The 20683-nt window shown below is 36.5% G+C and overlaps 1 protein-coding gene and 1 long non-coding RNA gene across 5 annotated transcripts in view; one reads left to right on the top strand and one right to left on the bottom strand.

Moving 5' to 3' along the window:
• TBCK (TBC1 domain containing kinase) overlaps positions 1-20683 on the bottom strand; it is a 231950-nt gene that overhangs the window by 66839 nt on the left and 144428 nt on the right. For all 4 annotated transcript variants that reach the window (XM_082606857.1, XM_082606856.1, XM_082606859.1 and 1 more), the window contains exon 23: positions 8143-8318. In XM_082606857.1, coding sequence (XP_082462983.1) covers positions 8143-8318 — 176 coding nt within the window. The remainder of the gene's footprint in view (positions 1-8142; positions 8319-20683) is intronic.
• LOC309797349 lies at positions 6379-7121 on the top strand. Its single transcript, XR_014292602.1, has 3 exons — positions 6379-6468; positions 6689-6728; positions 6944-7121. It is a non-coding gene; the product is annotated as an uncharacterized lncRNA (long non-coding RNA).

The raw sequence follows: 20683 nt of genomic DNA, 5'->3' as shown, positions 1-20683 counted from the left end.
TTCAATGAATGTTTTGCTTACTTTACAACAATAGTAAATGTAAACAGTTAACATTACATAAACAAAACAAAATTTAATTTACTTAATAAAATCCCAGACTAGTATTTGTGTTTATAAACAAGAATAATAATTCCTGCTTAGTCACAGTGCACATGCAACTAACTTATACCAGTCATCAATAAATTAATATGGTAATTAAAATTTAACAAAGAAATTGGTTAAAAAAATCCAGTGCTGGCCAGTCTTTCTCTAAAATATATTCAGTTTTCAAAAAACCCATTTTATTCTATTAATCAGTTACATATATATATATATATAATTACCCAGCCCCTCAATTAGCTGTGGTTAGAATTGTCAAGCAGAGTCTTAGCTATTTAAGGAAAAGTAGATGTGAAAGACATTGGCACTAGATAAAATAATGCTTTTGGCAAGTTTGAGGATCAAAATAGTATTGAAACTAAGAGGTAAAGGTCAGAGTGAAATCTTAAACTGAAATTACTGAGGAAAAAAACACCTAAAAGATTCCTTCTTTGGCAAGCCAGCCTCCCTCTCTCTTCCTACCCTTACTGTCTGTAGTGACTTCTAAATGTAAAGTGATAGTAATAAAGCTGACATAGCTGAGGGGAAATAGAAGAATACCAGAACATCTCTTCTTTTGTATAAATTATTTAGATACAGAAGACTTTCAGAAAATTTTTGTATAGTTTCAAAGTTGAAACATTTAAACTTTAATTACTAAATGTGTGATAGTGATTGTTACCATTTGTTTGAGTGCTAATATTATTATGTATCAGATACTGAATTAGGTGCTTAACAACCCTGCAAAGTAGGAATTATTATAATTATGCTCACTTTTACAAACAGGAAACTAGAGAGGTTATGTGAACTATTCAAGATTATAAAACCAAAAAGGAATAGGGTTGAAATTTGAAACTAAGTTCATCTAATAGCAAAGCTCATGCTTTTTCTACTACAGTCATCTGCTTCTGGGAATAAATATGATAGACACATGGATAAATTAAAGTTAAGTGTAATATTCTTCTCAGAGCTGTTTTCAAGCTTTGATTCTACAAGTCACAGAGTGAAGTTTATGTTTAAATTTACAAAAGCCATTTTTTATCTGTTATAGAATCTAACATAGAATATACAGTATGTAAATCTGAATTGTGATTATCCTAAATTTAGTGAATATGCTTTTGTAAGGCATACATACATAATTTTTTGTATCTACTTTCTATTATTCTAACATTTAAATCTGAACAAAGAAGACTTCAAATAAACAATACTAGGATGGAAAAGGGGGACAAAATTTGAGGTAAAATGTTAAAACAGGTAAAAATATTTTATATAAAGAATGGATATAAAAACTTAGACAAAATAGATACTTTAAAAAGGACTGTAATAAAATCAGCGTAGATAACAGATAATTTTCAAACATGAACTTATAAAAAGTGACTCAGAAGAATGGATAACCATATATCTCCCTGGTTAAAAGGCATCAGACTCAGGTGGTTTTATAGACAAGTTTAACTCAATCTATAAGAAACAGATAATTCCTCTTATACAAACTGATTAGACAGTCAAAAAAGGGAGAGAGAAATAAAATCTTAAGATCAAAGACTAACAAGGACAGACAGGAAAAGAAAATTATAAATTTATCTCACCTATGAGTATAGATGCAGAAAGTCAATACTAGCAAATACTAGCAAATTGAATATAGTCAGTACTACATTTTTGTAGAGACCTAGTAGACTTTATCTCAGAAATGCAAGGACCATGCAATATAAAAATTTTTAATAATGTAAACATTCTCAGATTAAAGGAGGAAAAAAGATGATCCTAATCAATCCTTATTAATAGAATATGAATTTGATAAAATTCAACACTCATTCAAGTACTCTTAATAATATTGAAGAAGAAGGGAAATTCATTACTCAGAGTATTAATTAAAAAAAAAATATCAGGGCTTCCCTGGTGGCGCAGTGGTTGAGAGTCCGCCTGCTGATGCAGGGGACACAGGTTCGTGCCCCGGTCTGGGAGGATCCCACATGCCACAGAGCGGCTGGGCCCGTGAGCCATGGCCGCAGAGCCTGCACATCTGGAGGCCTGTGCTCCGCAGCGGAAGAGGCCACAACAGTGAGAGGCCCACGTACCGCGGGAAAAAAAAAATCAAACTTAATGGTGAAATTAGAAGGATTTTCATTAAATTCAGGTACAAAGAAATCTACCCACTCTCATCACTTTTATTTTACTTTACTAGAGGTCCTATGCAATGCAATAAGATACACATACACATAAAATCAGAGATATAATAATAAAAGTAGTAACTAGCAAGAGATAAATGTATTCATATGTGTAGTTGATTGAATTAGCCACATAAACATCCAAGAGACTCTACAATCTACTAGATTTAAAAAGAGAATAAATTCCAAAACACTTGGTATTTACCCAAAGGAACTGACAACTTATGTCCACACAAAAATGACACATAGATGTTAATGGCAGCATTATTTATAATAACTAAAACTTAGAAGCAACCAAGATGTCCTTCAGTAGGTGAATGGTTAAATAAACTGTGGTACAACCAATGGACTATTATTTAGCACTAAAAAATGAGCTATCAAGACATGGAGGAAACAATATGACATTCTGGAAAAGGCAAAACTATGGAGATAATAAAAAGATCAGTGTTTGTATCCTAGTGGTTGAGGGTGAAGGGGGATGAATAGGTAGAGCATAGTGGAATTTTTGGGCATTTATACTATAATGATGCATACATGTCATTTATATATTTGTTCAACCCCACAGAATGTACAATACCAAGAGTGAACCCTAATGTAAACCTTGGACTTTGGGTGATGATACTGTGTTAATGTAGGTTCATCAACTGTAACAAATGTTCCACTCTGTGGGGGATGTAGATAATGGGGAGGCTATGCATGTGTGGGGCAGGGAGTATATGAGAAATTTCTGTACTTTCCACTCAATTTTGCTATAAACTTAAAACTGCTTTAAAAAATAAAGTCTACTTTTAAAAAATCAAATAAGTTTGCTAACTATAAAATGAATGTAAAATAAACTAAAATCAATCAGGAATAATCAACCAGAAAACATAATAGCTTAAAAGATATTATTCATAAAACTAACAAAATAATGTATTTATTCTTCTTATGGACATCTAATAGAAATCTCTAAATCTACGTGTTCAAAACTGAGCACTTGAATTTTACCTTCCAACCTGCTCCTCCTATGGTCTTCCTTACATCAGCAAATGAGAACACCCAAAACACCATCCTTCTAGCCTCAGCCAAAAACTATGGATTCATCCGTGATTACTCTCTCTTTCGTACCTCACATTCAATGAGTCAGCAAAATCTGTTGGTTCTGTTTTCAAAATATACTTACTGCTGTAATAGGGAAGAAGAAATCTGACTCCATATTGGATCTGTTTCTTTTACTTTAACCTTTGTATTCTATTGCTTTTGCTGCAAGTTAAGAATGTTGCCTACAGCCTGAAATAAACAGGATAGCCCATTTTCAAGGCTCTGATCTCTAAAGGTGTAATACTTTTTCCATTCACATAGAGATAAAAAGTTGCAGAACAGAGAATAACATTTGTCTTGTTGGAGGTTTACAGGAACATCATGACCTGACCTATGTGGACAGTGGTAAGAACAAAGGATTCCAACATCAAGAAGTTTGCAACAACCAACCACATTACCTCCCTTTTTAATATAAAAGAAGCCTGAACTCTAACTTGGGTAAGACGGTTCTTTGGGACATTAGTCCACCATCTTCTTGGTCAGCTGGCTTTCTGCATAAAGTCACTATCCCTTGTTCCAACAACTTGTCTCTCGATTTATTGGCCTGTTGTATGGGAGTAGTATGAGCTTGGACTCAGTAACACTACTTCTCATCACCTCTACTACTACCCCTTGGTTCTAAGCCATCATAGCTTCGTCTTTGGTCTCCTGTTTTACCTTTGTCCCTCCTATTGTCTATTTTATGTATAGTAGTCAAAGTAATCCTTTTACATGTAAGTCTGATCCTGTCACCACTCTGCTTAAAATCTTCCAATGGCTTCTCATCTCATTTGGTATAAAGCCAAAGTATTAAGGTTACACAAGATCTGAACCACTGATCTCTGTAAATTTATGACTTCCACACTCCTCTTCACTCTTTCCATTCTACATATAGTATCCTTACTGTTCTCCTAACATACAAAGCATGTTACTACCTCGCACTTGCAAGATGGAATATTTTGTTCTCAAGAAATGTATATAACTCACTCTCTCACTTCCTTTAGGTTCTCTTCTCAAATGTTTCCTTATCAGCTACATTTTCTTTGAGTCCCCCACATAAAATAGTAACTCTTCTCTAATGCTCTCCAGAATCCTCCTCCTTGGCATTCTCTATTGCCCTTCTTCTTCATCTTCTCCTTCTAAAAATGGAAATATAGCTGGCATACAATATTATGTTAGATTTATGTGTACTAGACAGTGATTTGACATTTGCAGACATTATGAAATGATCACCACCATAAGCCTACTAACCATCTATCCCTATACAAAGTGATAACAATATTATTGACCATATTACTTATGCTGTGTATTACATCCCATGGCTTACTTATTTTATAACTGGAGGTCTGTATCTTTTAATCTTCTTCACTTATTTCACACACACCCTTCTGCCATCTCCTTCTCAGGCAACCACCTGTTTGTTCTCTGTATTTATGAGTCTGGTTTCATTTTGTTTTGTTATTTGTTTGTTTTGTCTTTTAGATTCAACATACAAGTGAGATCATGTGATATCTGTCTTTGTCTGACTTATTTCACTTACCAAAATAACCTCAAGCTTCATCCATGTTGCTGCAAATGGCAATATTTCATTCTTTTTTATGGCTGAATAGTACTCTATGTGTGTGTGTAAGTATATACCACATCGTCTTTATCGATTTATCTATTGATGGGACACTTAGGTTGCTCCCATATCTTGGCTATTGTAAATACAGCTGTTATGAACAATGGTGTGCAGATATCTTTTCAAATTAATTTTGTTTTTTTCGGGTAAATACCCAGAAGTGAAACTGCTAGATCATTTGGCAGTTATATTTTTAATTTTTTGAGGAAACTTTACATGGTTTTACATAGTGGCTGCACCAATTTACAATCCTACCAACAGTGCGTGCAGGTCCCCTTTTCTCCATGTCCTTGCCAACAATTATCTGTTGTCTTTCTGATGACAGCAATTCTAACAGGTGTGAGTGGGTATTGAATTGTGGTTTTAATTTGCATTTCCCTGATGATTAGTCATGTTGATCATGTATCTGTTGGCCATCGTATGTCTTCTTTGGAAAAATGTCTATTCAGGTCCCCTGCCCATTTCTTTTTTTTTTTTTTTTTTTTTTTTTTTGCAGTACGTAGGCCTCTCACTGTTGTGGCCTCTCCCGTTGCGGAGCACAAGCTCCGGACGCGCAAGCTCAGTGGCCCTGGCTCACGGGCCCAGCAGCTCTGCGGCATGTGGGATCCTCCCGGACCGGCACACGAACCTGTGTCCCCTGCATTGGCAGGTGGACTCTCAACCACTGCGCCACCAGGGAAGCCCCCCTGCCCATTTCTTAATTGGGTTGTTTGTTCTTTTGATGTTGAGTTGTATGAGTTCTTTGTATATTTTGGATATTCACCTCTTACTGAATATATGGTTTGCAAATATCTTTTCCCATTCATTAGGTTGTCTTTTCGTCTTGTTGATAGTTTTCTTTGCTGTACAAAAGCTTTTAAGTTTGATGTAGTCCCATTTGTTTATCCTTATTCTTCTTACTTTCCTCCATGGCACCTAAATGCCACTAAATGTCCAACAATACATGAATGGATAAAGAAAGTGTGGTGTATATGTATACAATGGAATATTACTCAGCCATTAAGAAAAAAAGAAATCTTGCCATTTGTGACAACATGGTTGATCCACAGAATATTATGCTAAGTGAAATAAGTAGGACAGAGAAAGACAAGTACCACATGATCTCACTTATATGTGGAATCTAAAAAACACACTAATTGTTTACCTTTTTTGCTTATTGTCTGTATATCCTCCACCAAATGCAAATTCTATGAGGACAGGTACTCTTTTTTCACTGCTTTAGCCCCAGTAACTAGAATGGTATCTGTTTTATCGTATGTATTCAGACATATTGTTGAAAAATAATGCATTGGTTTTTATACTATTCATTATTTTTTCTTTATGGTTGAAATTTATCATAAAAAATGAAATAAATTCTAAAGAAAAGTGAACTAAAACTTGAATATTCTTCAGATAGCAACATTTCATGTAAATAATGTAGTATATTCTTCTCTTCCATTCTTAGTATTGTTGTTGATGGGGATAATATATCTGACTTATGAGTACACAGAAAAGTTAGTTGTTTTATTAAAATTTTTATTTATTTATTTATTTTTTATACAGCAGGTTCTTATTAGTTATCTACTTTTTTTTTTTCTTTTTGCGGTATGCGGGCCTCTCACTGCTGTGGCCTCTCCCATTGCGGAGCACAGGCTCCGGATGTGCAGGCCCAGCGGCCATGGCTCACGGGCCCAGCCGCTCAGCGGCATATGGGATCCTCCCAGACCGGGGCACGAACCCGTATCCCCTGCATCGGCAGGCGGACTCTCAACCACTGCGCCACCAGGGAGGCCCTAGTTATCTATTTTATACTTATGAAAAGTTAGGTTTTTTTTTTTTGCGGTACACGGGCTTCTCACTGTTGTGGCCTCTCCCGTTGCGGAGCACAGGCTCCAGACGCGCAGGCCCAGCGGCCATGGCTCACGGGCCCAGCCGCTCCGCGGCATATGGGATCTTCCCGGACCGGGGCATGAACCCGTGTCCCCTGCATCGGCAGGTGGACTCTCAACCACTGCGCCACCAGGGAAGCCCGAAAAGTTAGTTTTATATCACAAAGTTTTAGCAAATTGACCCAGAACTCTGAGACTTACCATAATTAGGAATATATAAAGTGAGTTGGGGTTTAGTGACATTCAAACAAAAATTTAGTGATGTTTTAAACAAAAATCTCATTTCAGATGAGGGTGTAAGGGAAAAGATTTAAAACCACTTAAATTTAAAATGAACAGCGACTTTTCCTAGTAAAATTTTACTTTATCACAAAATGAAAGTCTCACATTACTTGAGTTGTCAATATTCCTTTTTTGAGCTTTTAAAATCAACTATCTCTCAATCTTTCTGTTTTACTCAGGAGTTAAAATGTAGTGGATAAATAGCTTAGAATGTGAGTGACATCAGTGAGAATGGCAGAGTAGGGATCTCAGAAAAGCTGCTCCTCCAAAACATAATGAGAATACTGGCAAAGATTATCAAAATGAACTTTTTAGAATTCTGGAAATTAAACAAAGGTCTGCAGCAATCTATGGAGTATAGTCAAAAGAAATACCTCTATTTCAGTAAGAATGTGAGTTCTGTGATGCTTTAGTTTGTCCTACTCTCTTTCCTTCTCCTCAGCTCCACCTTAAAAACCAACAGTCTCACAAACCAGAAGTCTAGCAACCACTGGACAGAACAGAGTGGTTTTAGAGCTCCCAAAAAGTATCATTTCAGGGAATTATGATTATTTGACATGTCTTCCAGTTCCCTAGAGACCTCTCCTCACAGTTTGCCTTTATTTGACCTGACTCAGAACCCTCTCTGTTCAAAGAGACTTTTCTCTGGAGGTATCTGTCAAAAAGAGTCAGCAGGAATTGTTTAATATTGTAGCTGTCTGAGGTGGCCATAACAGTTGGAGCAGAGAAGAAGCTGACAATAAAAATTAAAAACTAAAATTAAAAGCTGGGGAACGCAATGTCCATAGGGGGATTTGAAAGTGCTAACAGGATCCTGGGAATCTAGAACTCTGTCCATGCAAACATAGGATGTTTGGATGCATAGGAAAGACCTGAGAAGGCCTTAAGCTCTTACCTTTGGTTGACCTCAAGACCTGAAATAGTTGTATGAATACAGTCACATATTAGAAGATAGCTATGTTAAAAAGACATAAGTGATAATAGTATATGAACAATACTGATACTTAAGTATACTAATATAACATCCATCTAGTTTTAGAGTTTATGAATTAAATCAGCAACTACGTACCAGATCTGTTTTTGGAGGATCTGGACACTCAGTGGAGAAATAAGGTGTTGAACTTCTGACTCCACTGCTATCAGAAGTTGGCTTTGGAGGCTGAGCATGCTGTCTGTAAGTAGCACTTTTAGGAGTCCAACAAAACAGGTTGATTGATTCTCGCACACAACGTTCAATGTCAATTTCTAGATAGAAAAATTAAAAAAAGCAAACATAGAATTGGGATTGCTCTATTTATGTAAAAACCACAATTTTTCCTAAATACATATATACAAATATGGCTAAGATGATAACTAATTAGAAAAGATGTCAGTAAAAAAGTAATCTATATATTAATCAGCATATTTATGATTGGAATGGTAGAGGGTATCTGGTATTATTATGTAGATACATATACACATATATTTACATTTGTAAATATATACATACATTTTTATGTGTGGTTTTTGGGTATTATTATCTATATATAGATACACATATATATAGTATATGTGTTTATATATTTCAGTATATCATTATTTAAACATTTAAATATAACACATCTCCTTATTAGAGAATCTTAACTTTGATAATATTTTCACTTTCTCAAATTAAAGGTTGGGTAGAAGGAAGGCTGGAATTTGGGAGTGGGCAAACAAAAGATTCAGAAGTTAATAGACATACTTTAAGTAAAGTGTAATGAAAGTTTCATTTCCATATATTAAAGATGATATAAAATAATCAGGGCAAAATTAATTAAAATCTCAGTTCAGCATTTCTCCCCTTTTTAAAAAAGAATTTCTTGATTTAACTGCAAAAAAGTATAAGTGTGGTTTCATATAGACAGAAATTAAATGTACTCAATTAAAATAATAAAAAACACTTCCATAGAAGATTTACCCTTCTTTCTCAGATATGAAAGAAATTTAAACATCTTTGATACAGAGGTAATATACATAGGAAAGTTATTACAATGCCAAATTATTGTTTGTATGTTTTGATAGGACTGTACCTCTTTAGGAGGTTAATATTCCTGATGGAGAGTAAGCTGTTACTCCACAGGGCAAGTGGAGCTATCATAGAAAAGCAGTAGAAATTCAAGAAGTTTACTAGGATGAAGGAGTTTATTAGCATGGACTAGCTTTACCGTTTCTATATTTGTAATATTAGTCAATGGCAGATATTATCATCTCCTCTGCAAAAGTCCAAGTGTGTCAGTTCAGATAAGCAATGGAGAAAAATATATTACATCCCTTACAAACGGGTAAGGTCCCTATTTCTCTTTTTGAAATGAAGAGCTTATATATAAGGGGAAAAGGAAATAGACATTTAAGTTGATCCTATGAATGGTGCATGAATCAGGCACTTATAGAATTATCTGATTTTATAAGGTGGAAAACCCTTAGAGAAGGGCAGGGAAATGGACACTTAATGAGCATCTACTGTGTGACAGGTGTTGTATACTTTCACATAGCCCATTTAATTCTTACAGTGATTATTATAGACAGGTACTGCACTCCCCTCATTTCTGTTGAAGATGAAGAAACTAAGACATAAAGAAGCTAAGTGACTGAATGTGTTAAGTGTTTTTATTATGAGTAGAATATCTGAAGTTACTAAAGGGTTATAAGGCATCTTTAATTTCCCAATTTACTTAGATTTGGGAAACAATAGCCAGCAGGTCTAGAAAGACCAGTTACTCAATTAAACATTCCTTTATCTGCTATTAGTGATGTTTGCCAACTTCACAGTTGGTTACTTCCATGGCTGCACAAAGAGGTCAGATTTCATCACCCCCATATGTTATTCCTAACATAAAATCTATGAAACAGAGTAAAACATGTTTTGAGGCATGGACCTATTTATTTGAGAAATTGTCAATACAGTGAAGTGCATTCTTTTAAAAAGTTCTGTAACATTATCAACTTGATATTCCACAAAGAGAAGAATACAGACACCAATGAGAAGAAAAATAAAAGTTCAAGATACATTCTTCTACTCCACTTAAGATGGAAGAACTGTGCTCAATTCATTTTAGAACATTTCCAATTAATACGGTTAAGATAAAAATTTGCAGCTAAAGAGAGAAAACTTCGTCATCTTAAAAAAGTTTATCCACTTCACACTGTTTAATCTCTAAAGGAAAAGAATTTTGGACCATAAATTTTGCATCTGCAGTGCTCAAATCAGTTTGACATATCTGTCACCCATTAAAAGCTTGAAAGTCAAGTTAACGATGCAGATCAGAGGTTGTAGTTCAGTCCTTAAATCACTGGCAATGGAAAAGTCATTTGTATCTGCTTCCAAAACACCCTACCAATACCATAAAAGGTTTACAGTGAATCTTGAGAATTTACTGGCATCCACCCCGATTTGAGCCTATTACTACTGGCAGATATCCCATTCTCCACTCACTTGACTCATGTCACCTCTCCATCTCAACATCCTTCCAAAGTACTTTATCATAACCAAAATATTATGAAAAGTACTTTATAAACTGTACATTAAAATATGTAATTATTCTTTTAAAAATAATCTCTCATCCTAAAGCACTACTACTTTCTCTCTTGCATTTTCATTTTGATACAATGCGTTAGTGAAACAGTATGTACCCTGGATATGGTTTCTCAGGTTTGATTCCAAGCTCCATGAGGTACTTTGTGACTCAGAGAAATAATTTCTCTAAATCTAGTTTTCTTTCTTTTTTCTTTTTTTTTTTTAAGAAGATGTTGGGGGTAAGAGTTTATTAATTTATTTTATTTATTTTTGCTGTGTTGGGTCTTCGATTCTGTGCAAGGGTTTTCTCTAGTTGTGGTAAGCGGGGGCCACTCTTCATCACGGTGCGCGGGCCTCTCACTATCGCGGCCTCTCTTGTTGCGGAGCACAGGCTCCAGACATGCAGGCTCAGTAGTTGTGGCTCAGGGGCCTAGTTGCTCCGCAGCATGTGGGATCCTCCCAGACCAGGGCTCGAACCCGTGTCCCCTGCATTAGCAGGCAGATTCTCAACCAGTGCACCACCAGGGAAGCCCTAAATCTCATTTTCTTTATCCTCATCCATTATTGTTATCTCTCATAAATACTGAACTATTTTCAAAATGATAAAATGCAACTCATGATTCATTTGGGCAAGGGTAGGTAGAAAAGACAGCTCACCTGAAGCCCTTCATTGTCTTGCTTTAATGACTATGAAATGCTTCCTAGATATAGTGAACAGCTGTTGACATGGCACTTCTCTTTACCATCATCTAATTCCCTTTGGTTCTCCCCTACATTTGATCCCTAATTTGGGGGCTAAGATATTATTTTCCCTCTCTAGATTTACTGCATCCTTTTGGTGGAACACATTTTCTAGTAATTTCTAGGAAAGGATGCACAGAAGGCAAATTATTTTGGAATTGTCCATGTCTTTTAATATATTTATTGTGCCTTTGACTGATAATTAGGCTAGGCATAACATTCTAGGATTTATTTTTCTACAGAGTTATGTAAAGCAAGGGCTCCACTGTCTTTCTTCTGAGAAATCTGATGCAATCTTGATTTGAGATCACTTGTACGTGATTTTCCACCTATCTGTAAACTTTTAGGATCCCTGGTGCTCTGAAATTTCATAATGATACATGTAATTGTGTATCACTTAATTGATGGTCTTTTTGTAATCCTTCAGTCATAGAAAAAGTTCTTGTTTGATGTCTGTAATAATTTCTTTCTCACTGTTTTTCCTCTTCTATTTCCTTTCATTAGAAGAGTCCTGAACATCCTGTATAGATTTCCTAATAATTTTGCCTTTTCCTCTTACTTTCCATCTATATTTTGGTTCTATTCTCTGAGAGATTTCCTAAGCTTTATCATACACCTCTTTCATATAAAGCTCATTGCATTTCCACATCATTTTTAATTTCCAGTAAATCTTTATTTTGTTACTTAAAAATTTCTGATTTTTCATAGTTATCATATCTTCTCATAATTGTTTTTCTGAGGATATTCCTTTATTCAGTTGGTGCTGTTCTGTGTTTTTTAGCTGGAGGCTTTCCCTAGAGGTTTGGTGATCTATGACTGCATATTTAAAAGAATAGCACTAAAAATCAGATTGGAAGTTTTGTATATGTGGGTAGGGCTTCCCTATAGGTAACCTGTGGACATGGTCATTTGTTAGAGGACCCCTATAAGTAAGGTATTTCTCTTTTTGGGAACTTTCCATCTCTCCAGAGGATAACTCTTTAATCTGTCTAAACTAATCTTTGCCAGCATTCTGGGAATTGACCATGGATGAGCCTGGGGATTGTAACTATAAACATTTCCTCACTCTGGCTCTCTGCTATGCTAGTGACTCTGTGTCTCAAGTCTCTATGATTCTACTATTCCAAAAATGTACCTCCAAATTTACTGTATCTATGGTCATGTTTTGTAAAATTTGCAAAAGTAAAAATATCTAAACCACAATCAGTGAAAACTGTTGTCTTTACACCAATTTCCCCTCCATTACACTTCCTCTTGTGTTAGGCAACATAGTGGCTGTGAATACTTTGATATAACTAAGCTAAATTCGAGATATATTTATTATGGTTTAATGGGTATTCTACTGTTATTTGAAGTCACTTTGGGGTATTGACATAGATTTTTCTCCTTGACCAGAGTCTAGTCAGGCTCCTCTAAGCCTTTTCTTGACTATGCCTCAACCTTGGCCTATAAAGACTTGAACAAAACTCTTAACATAGTTTATAGCAATTCAAGGTCACATCCCTCAGATTACCCTAACGCCCTATAAACGCCTGCCTGAGAAAAAACAAGGCTGCCAGAAGAATTTAGCAGTTGTTCCAGTCAATACCTGAAGATAGGGTCCCTGTCTTCCAGCCTCTGTAGGAAGGTAGGAGCCTAACTTTGTAAGTGTCAGTTAGCAAACGCAGATATATTTCACACGGACCAATGCCCCCCTTCACACTTTTTATAATTTCTCACTTCCCTGAATCTTCTAGTCTCCTCCCTCCCTATTCCCTCATTCTCCCTTTAAAATGCCCAGGCACCTCTGTACAAATTGAAGTTGAGCTTAATTCATGCTGGACTAATACTGCAACAGTGTATTACTGACTAAAACCTGTGCTTACCACTTTAATGAGTGTCTGGCTTGTTTTTCTTTGACAGTATAGTAAAATTATTGCTAGCTCTAGGAATGACTTCCTGGAATACTCCCACCACCCACTATACAGGAGTAGAGGTCGTAATGCAGTGTGAATGTGTTCTAGCAGTATAAGTTTATGGGCAGGCGAAACATAGTTGACATGTACATAGCAAAAACCAGACTGAAAAATTATTCCAACTATTAAACATGTGAAGCTGTAAGCAGAGAATTAGGTTCTCATTGATGCCTGATTAAAAGAGAAATATTCTCCTTCTAGAAATATACTTCAATAATGCTACATATACAGTTATAAGTGTACTATTAACTTTTTTTTTCTTTTTTTGATAGGAACCTCACAAAAAGTAGCATTTCTGTATTTATAGAAAACAAACTTGTAGCACTAAAACAAACAGAAGCGACACCTGTGCTAAGTCATATGTTTTATGCATTACTACTATAAATAATAAAAAACAAATTTCAACCAACCCTGTCAGTGAAAAGACAAATCATTTTTTCTATAGAAAATATTGCATAATTATTGTTATATGAAGAGATGATCAATGAATATGAAGCAAAAGAGGAGGCAAAATAGAGGTACGTCAGACATTTAATGAATAAAAATATTATGCTATTTTTCTGTTTTGTAATTTGTTGTGATCTCTTTGCTCATGCTAAATATTATTTTAATAGCCTAATTTTGTATTGTAATTTATAACCTCTCCTTAAAGAGGGGCATCTTCCCACACTGCATAAGCTTCAGGCCACAAAATCTAGATCTGCCCCTATCTTCCAGTCTTCTGCTAAGTAGTAGAGGAATAGACTCTTGGCTAAGAGGGTGGGAGCAAATATTTGTAGGGGTGAATGAAATGAAACTATTCCTTATGCATACATACATTCAACTGTTTCTTCTCTGGTTTTCTGCCTCATTTTTTCTTTCACTTTCAATTTCCGAGACCTTTTGGTGCTCTGCATCAAGAACTGGCTTGCTTCTTTTTGGTATCCTCCTTTGCAGGAAGGTTTCAGTATTCTCTGATTTATTAAGTGAGTTACTACTGATGTAATTGCTTTCTATCTTCCAAATATTTGTTGACATTTCTTGTCTACTAGTGCTCTTTTTACACTCTCTTTGTTTTTAAAATTACTCTTTCTTCATTCCCTTACTGTCACTTTAGTGATGTTTCAGAAGGTAGCAGAGACAAACATGTATACAGTCTGTCATTCTTAATTGGAAAAGTTTCAAATTTTAAAGGCTCTGGTTCAAAAGGGGTGGGAATGAAGTTAGGACATGGGCATGGTGAGCTTGATGTTTCACCCCCTTGGTCTAGCTCCAGGTCTGCAAAGTAGCAGTTAAGCTATTTGCTCAGAAAGCAGTATAATAACAATGCCACACTGCTAAGATTAACTCAGAAGGCAGCATGATCTGGGTTTGAATCAATTCAATTATTTACAAGTTGTACATCTTTGGTCAACTCATTTTTCTGCATCTCTTTTCTCAATCATAAAATATGAATGATAATACTTAATTCCTGGACTGTTATGAGGTATAAATATGATTATTCCAGCACACGGTAGGAACTTAAGTATTTTATAGACAAATTTTTAGATACATAAAAAATATTAAAAATTTTAGCACTTCAACTAAAATGAAAAAAAGTATAAGCCTTAGATCCCACTAAGTCTGCCTTCTTGTTTTAAAGGAAGGGACTGCCCTGGCAGTCCACTGGTTAGGACTCTGTGCTTCCACTGCAAGGGGCACGGGTTCGATCCCTGGTCAGGGAACTAAGATCCTGTATGCCATGTGGAATGGCCAAAAAAAAAAAAAAAGAAAGAAAGAAAGAAAGAAAAATAGGCTAGTTTTCTACTTGGCAACTGGTAGATTTCTCTTTAGAAAGAGCTTGCCTTTTAAAAAGTATTCTTTTCTACTTTTCAAAATCCAAAGACTTAGGATATCATTCAGTGTTAAAAAGAAATGAGCTATCAAGCTACAAGCAGACGTGGAGGAAAAAGTCTGAATAGGCTGTATCCTGTATGATTCCAATTACATGACATTCTGGAAAAGGCAAAACTTTATAAGGACAGTAAAAAGATCACTGGTTGTCAAGGTTTTGGGGGGGTGAGGGAAGCAGGAGAGGAGGAATGGATAGTTGAAGCACAGGGAATATTTAGGGTGGTGAAACTGTTCTGTGTAATACTGCAATGGTGAATACATGACATTATGCATTTATTGAAACCTACAGAACTCTACAATACAACCTTAATGTATACTATAGACTTCAGTTAACAATAATGTAAGATACTAAGGCAAGATGTTAAAAATAGGAGAAATAATGAGCAGGGAAGAAGAGAAATACAGGAACTCTGTACTACCTGCTCAACTTTTCTGTAAACTGCTCTAAAAAAAGTAAAGTCTATTAATTAAAAAAAAAAAAAAAACAGGGACACAGGAGTGACATCAGTAAAAAAAGCAGAGTAGATGTCTCCAAGGGCACTACTTTTTAAATAAATTTTTTTTTTTAAACAACTACTGAAAGAAGTTAAAAATCTGTAATCATGTCAACATCCTTGTATTACAGTTGATTTATCTCTTGACTAGGGTAACAAATTATGACCTTTCATTCAAATGCAAAATAAACTTCATTGACAAAAAATATTATCACTTAAAAAAAAACAACCCTGTGCATTATACTGGACATTTACCAGACATTCTGGATTTGCAAGAATTAGTGTTTTAATAATTTATCCTAATTCTGTAATCACATGACAAAAGGGGTCACTGAAGCCATTTCGGAATAACTTGGCTTACACAAGACATTTAACATATTGGGCAATTTAACAGAAACATTTCCTTCCCCACTCTAAAATTCTCATCTGTACTTAACAATAGTATGATTATGGCTCCATACCACACTTTGTTTCAGATAATAAGCCCATGGTTGTCTCTGTGAGGCAATAGGGAATAAGTAGATAGGAGAACTGCTAAGGATAGAAAATAAATGATTTTGTATATCCAAACAACAACCGTAAAACATGGCTTGCTTAAATGAAGGAAGATGAGTTGTAGAGATAATGTTTTACATTTAAAATGGGTTAAAATTTGTTAAAAGTCAAGTTTCTATATGCTGTTCACTGACAAACGACTAACACAGGCAGAAAGAAAAGAAATGGCTATGGAGAACTTCAAGATGGCTGAGGAGTAAGACGTGGAGATCACCTTGCTCCCCACAAATACATCAGAAATACATCTACATGTGGAACAACTCCTACAGAACACCTCCTGAACACTGGCAGTAGACCTCAGACTTCCCAAAAGGCGAGAAAATCCCCACATACGGGGGTAGGGCAAAAAAAAGGAAAAAAACAGAGACAAAAGAATAGGGACGGGACCTGCACCTCTGGGAGGGAGCTGTGAAGGAGGAAAAGTTTCCACACACTAAGAAGCCCCTTCACAGGCAGAGACGGGGGGTGGCAGGGGGGCTTCGGAGCCATGGAGGAGAGCGCAGCAACAGGGGTGTGGAGGGCAAAGCGGAGAGATTCCAGCAAAGGGGATTGGTGCCAACCAGCGCTCACTAGCCTGAGAGGCTTGTCTGCTCACCCACAGGGGCGGGAGGGGGCTGGGAGCTGAGGCTCGGGCTTCAGAGGTCAGACTCCAAAGAGAGGACTGGGGTTGGCTGCATGAAAACAGCCTGAAGGGGTCTAGTGCACCACAGCTAGCTGGGAGGGAGTCTGGGAAAAGGTCTGGAGCTGCCGAAGAGGCAAGAGACCATTGTTTCAGTGTGCGCGAGGAGAGGGGATTCAGAGCACCGCCTAAACGAGCTCCAGAGACAGGCATGAGCCATGGCTATCAGCGTGGACACCAGAGACCGACATAAAATGCTAAGGCTGCTGCAGACACCAAGAAGCCTGTATGCAAGCACAGGTCACTATCCACACCTCCCCTCCTGGGAGCCTGTGTAGCCCGCCACTGCCAGGGTCCTGTGATCCAGGGACAACTTCTCCAGGAGAACACACAGCACACCTCAGGCTGTTGCAATGTCATGTGGGTCTCTGCCGATGCAGGCTCACCCTGCATTCCATACCCCTCCCTCTCCCCGGCCTGAGTGAGCCAGAGCCCCCGAATCAGCTGCTCCTTTAACCCTGTCCTGTCTGGGTGGGAACAGATGCCCTCAGGTGACCTACACGTAGAGGTGGGGCCAAATACAAAGCTGAACCCTAGGAACTGTGCAAACAAAGAAAAGAAAGGGAAATCTCCCCCAGCAGCCTCAGGAGCAGCAGATTAAATCTCCACAGTCAACTTGATATACCCTGCATCTCTGGAATACCTGAGTAGACAACGAATCATCCCAAAATTGAGGTGGTGGACTTTGGGAGCAACTGTAGACTTGGGGTATGTTGTCTGCAACTGATTTGTTTTTGATTTTTATATTTATTTTAGTATAGTTTTTAGAGCTTGTCATCATTGGTGGATTTGTTTATTGGTTTGGTTGCTCTCTTCCTCCTTTTACTTTTAACTATAGATATATCTATATTTTTCCTTTTTCTCTTTTTGTGAGTGTGTATGTGTATGCTTCCTTGTATGACTTTGTCTGTATAGCTTTGCTTTTACCATTTGTCCTAGGGTTCTGTCTGTCCATTTTTCTTTTTTTAAGTATAGTTTTTAGCACTCATTATTATTGGTGGATTTGTTTTTTGGTTTGGTAGCTCTCTTCTTTCTTTTTTTTTTTTTACTTAAAATTTTTTTTAAATTTTTAATAATTTAAAAATATTTTTTACTTTAATTATTTTATTTCACTTTAATATTTTTTTCCTTCTTTCTTTTATTCTCTTTTTCTTCTAAGCCATGTGGCTGACAGGGTCTTGGTGCTCCAGCCAGGTGTCAGGCCTGTGCCACTGAGGTAGTAGAATCGAGTACAGGACAGTGCTCCACTAGAGATCTCCTGGCTCCATGTAATATCAAACGCTGAAGGCTATCGCAGAGATTCCCATCTCAACGCTAAGAACCAGCTCCACTCAAAGAACAGCAAGCTACACTGCTGGACAATCTATGCCAAACAACAGGAACACAATGCCACCCATCAGCAGAGAGGTTGCCTAAAATCATAATAAGGTCAAAGACACCCCAAAACACACCACCAGACGTGGCCCTGCCCACCAGAAAGACAAGATCCAGCCTCATCCACCAGGATGCCTAGTCCCCTCCACCAGGAAGCCTACATAACTCACTGAACCAACCTAAGCATGGGAAGGAGACACCAAAAACAACGGGAACTATGAACCTGCAGCCTGAGCAAAGGAGACCCCAAACACAGTAAGTTAAACAAAATGAGAAGAAAGAGAAACACATAGCAGATGAAGGAGCAAGGTAAAAACCCACCAGACCAAACAAATGAAGAAGAAATAGGCAGTCCACCTGAAAAAGAATTCAGAGTAATGATAGTAAACATGATCCAAATTCTTGGAAATAGAAAGGAGAAAATACAAGAAACGTTTAACAAGGACCTAGAAGAAATAAAGAGCAAAGAAAAAATGATGAACAACGCAATAAATAAAATTAAAAATACTCTAGAAGGAATCAATAGCAGAATACCTGAGGCAAAAGAATGGAACAGTGACCTGGAAGATAAAATAGTGGAAATAACTACTGCAGAGCAGAATAATGAAAAAAGAATGAAAAGAATTGAGGACAGTCTCAGAGACCTCTGGGACAACGTTAAACACACCAAAATTTGAATTATAGGGGTGATAGAAGAAGAAGAGAAAAAGAAAGGGACTGAGAAAATATTTGAAGAGATTATAGTTGAAAACTTCCCTAATATGGGAAAGGAAATAGTCAATCAAGTGCAGGAAGCGCAGAAAGTCCCATACAGGATAAATCCAAGGAGAAACACGCCAAGACACATACTAATCAAACTATCAATAATTAAATACAAACAAAAAATATTAAAAGCAGCAAGGAAATTCCCATAAGATTAACAGCTGATCTTTCAGCAGAAACTCTGCAAGCCAGAAGGGAGTGGCAAGACATATTTAAAGTGATGAAGGGAAAAACCTACAACCAACATTACTTTACCCAGCAAGTATCTCATTCAGGTTCGACAGAGAAATTAAAACCTTTACAGACAAGCAAAAGCTAAGAGAATTCAGCACCACCAACCCAGCTTTACAACAAATGCTAAAAGAATTTCTTTAGGCAGGAAACACAAGAGAAGGAAAAGACCTACAATAACAAAACAATTATGAAACAAATTACAAAACAATTACAAAAATGGTAATAGGAACATACATATCGATAATTATCTTAAATGTAAAGGGATTAAATGCTCCCACCAAAAGAAATAGACTGGCTGAATGGATACGAAAACAAGACCAGTACATATGCTGTCTACAACACACCCACATCAGACCTAGGGACACATACAGTCTGAAAGTGAGGAGATGGAAAAAGATATTCCATGCAAATGGAAATCAAAAGAAAGCTGGAGTAGCAAAACTCATATAAGAAAAAATAGACTTTAAAATAAAGACTATTACAAGAGACAAAGAAGTACACTACATAATGATCAAGGGATCAATCCAAGAAGAAGATATAACAATTGTAAATATTTATGCACCCAACATAGGAGCACCTCAATACATAAGGCAAATGCTAACAGCCATAAAAGGGGAATCAACAGTAACACAATCATAGTAGGGGACTTTAACACCCCACTTTCACAAATGGACAGGTCATCCAAAATGAAATAAGGAAACAAAAGCTTTAAATGACACATTAAACAAGATGGACTTAATTAATATTTATAGGACATGCCATCCAAAAACAGCAGATTACACTTTCTTCTCAAGTGCACATGGAATATTCTCCAGGACAGATCACACCTTGGGTCACAAATCAAGTCTTGGTAAATTTAAGAAAACTGAAATCATATCATGTACCTTTTCCAACCACAATGCTATGAGACTAGATATCAATTACAGGAAAAAAATCTGTAAAAAATATAAACACATGGAGGCTAAACAATACACTACTTAATAACCAAGAGATCACTGAAGAAATAAAAGAGGAAATAAAAAATACATAGAAAGAAATGACAATGAAAACTCTACAACTGAAAACCTATGGGATGCAGCAAAAGCAGTTCTAACAGAGAAGTTTATAGCAATACACTCCTACCTCAAGAAACAAGAAACATTTCAAATAAACAACCTAACCTTACACCTAAAGCAATTAGAGAAAGAACAAAAAAACCTGAAAGTTAGCAGAAGGAAAGAAATCATAAAGATCAGATCAGTAATAAATGAAAAAGAAATGAAGGAAACATTAGCAAAGATCAATAAAGCTAAAGGCTGGTTCTTTGAGAAGATAAACAAAACTGATAAAGCACTAGCCAAACTCATCAAGAAAAAAAGGGAGAAGACTCAACTCAGAGGAATAAGAAATGAAAAAGGAGAAGTAACAAC

Source organism: Mesoplodon mirus (genome assembly GCF_964341445.2).
Source record: "Mesoplodon mirus genome assembly, chromosome: 2".
Classification (NCBI taxonomy): domain Eukaryota; kingdom Metazoa; phylum Chordata; class Mammalia; order Artiodactyla; family Ziphiidae; genus Mesoplodon; species Mesoplodon mirus.
This window is presented reverse-complemented; position numbering and strand designations above follow the sequence as displayed.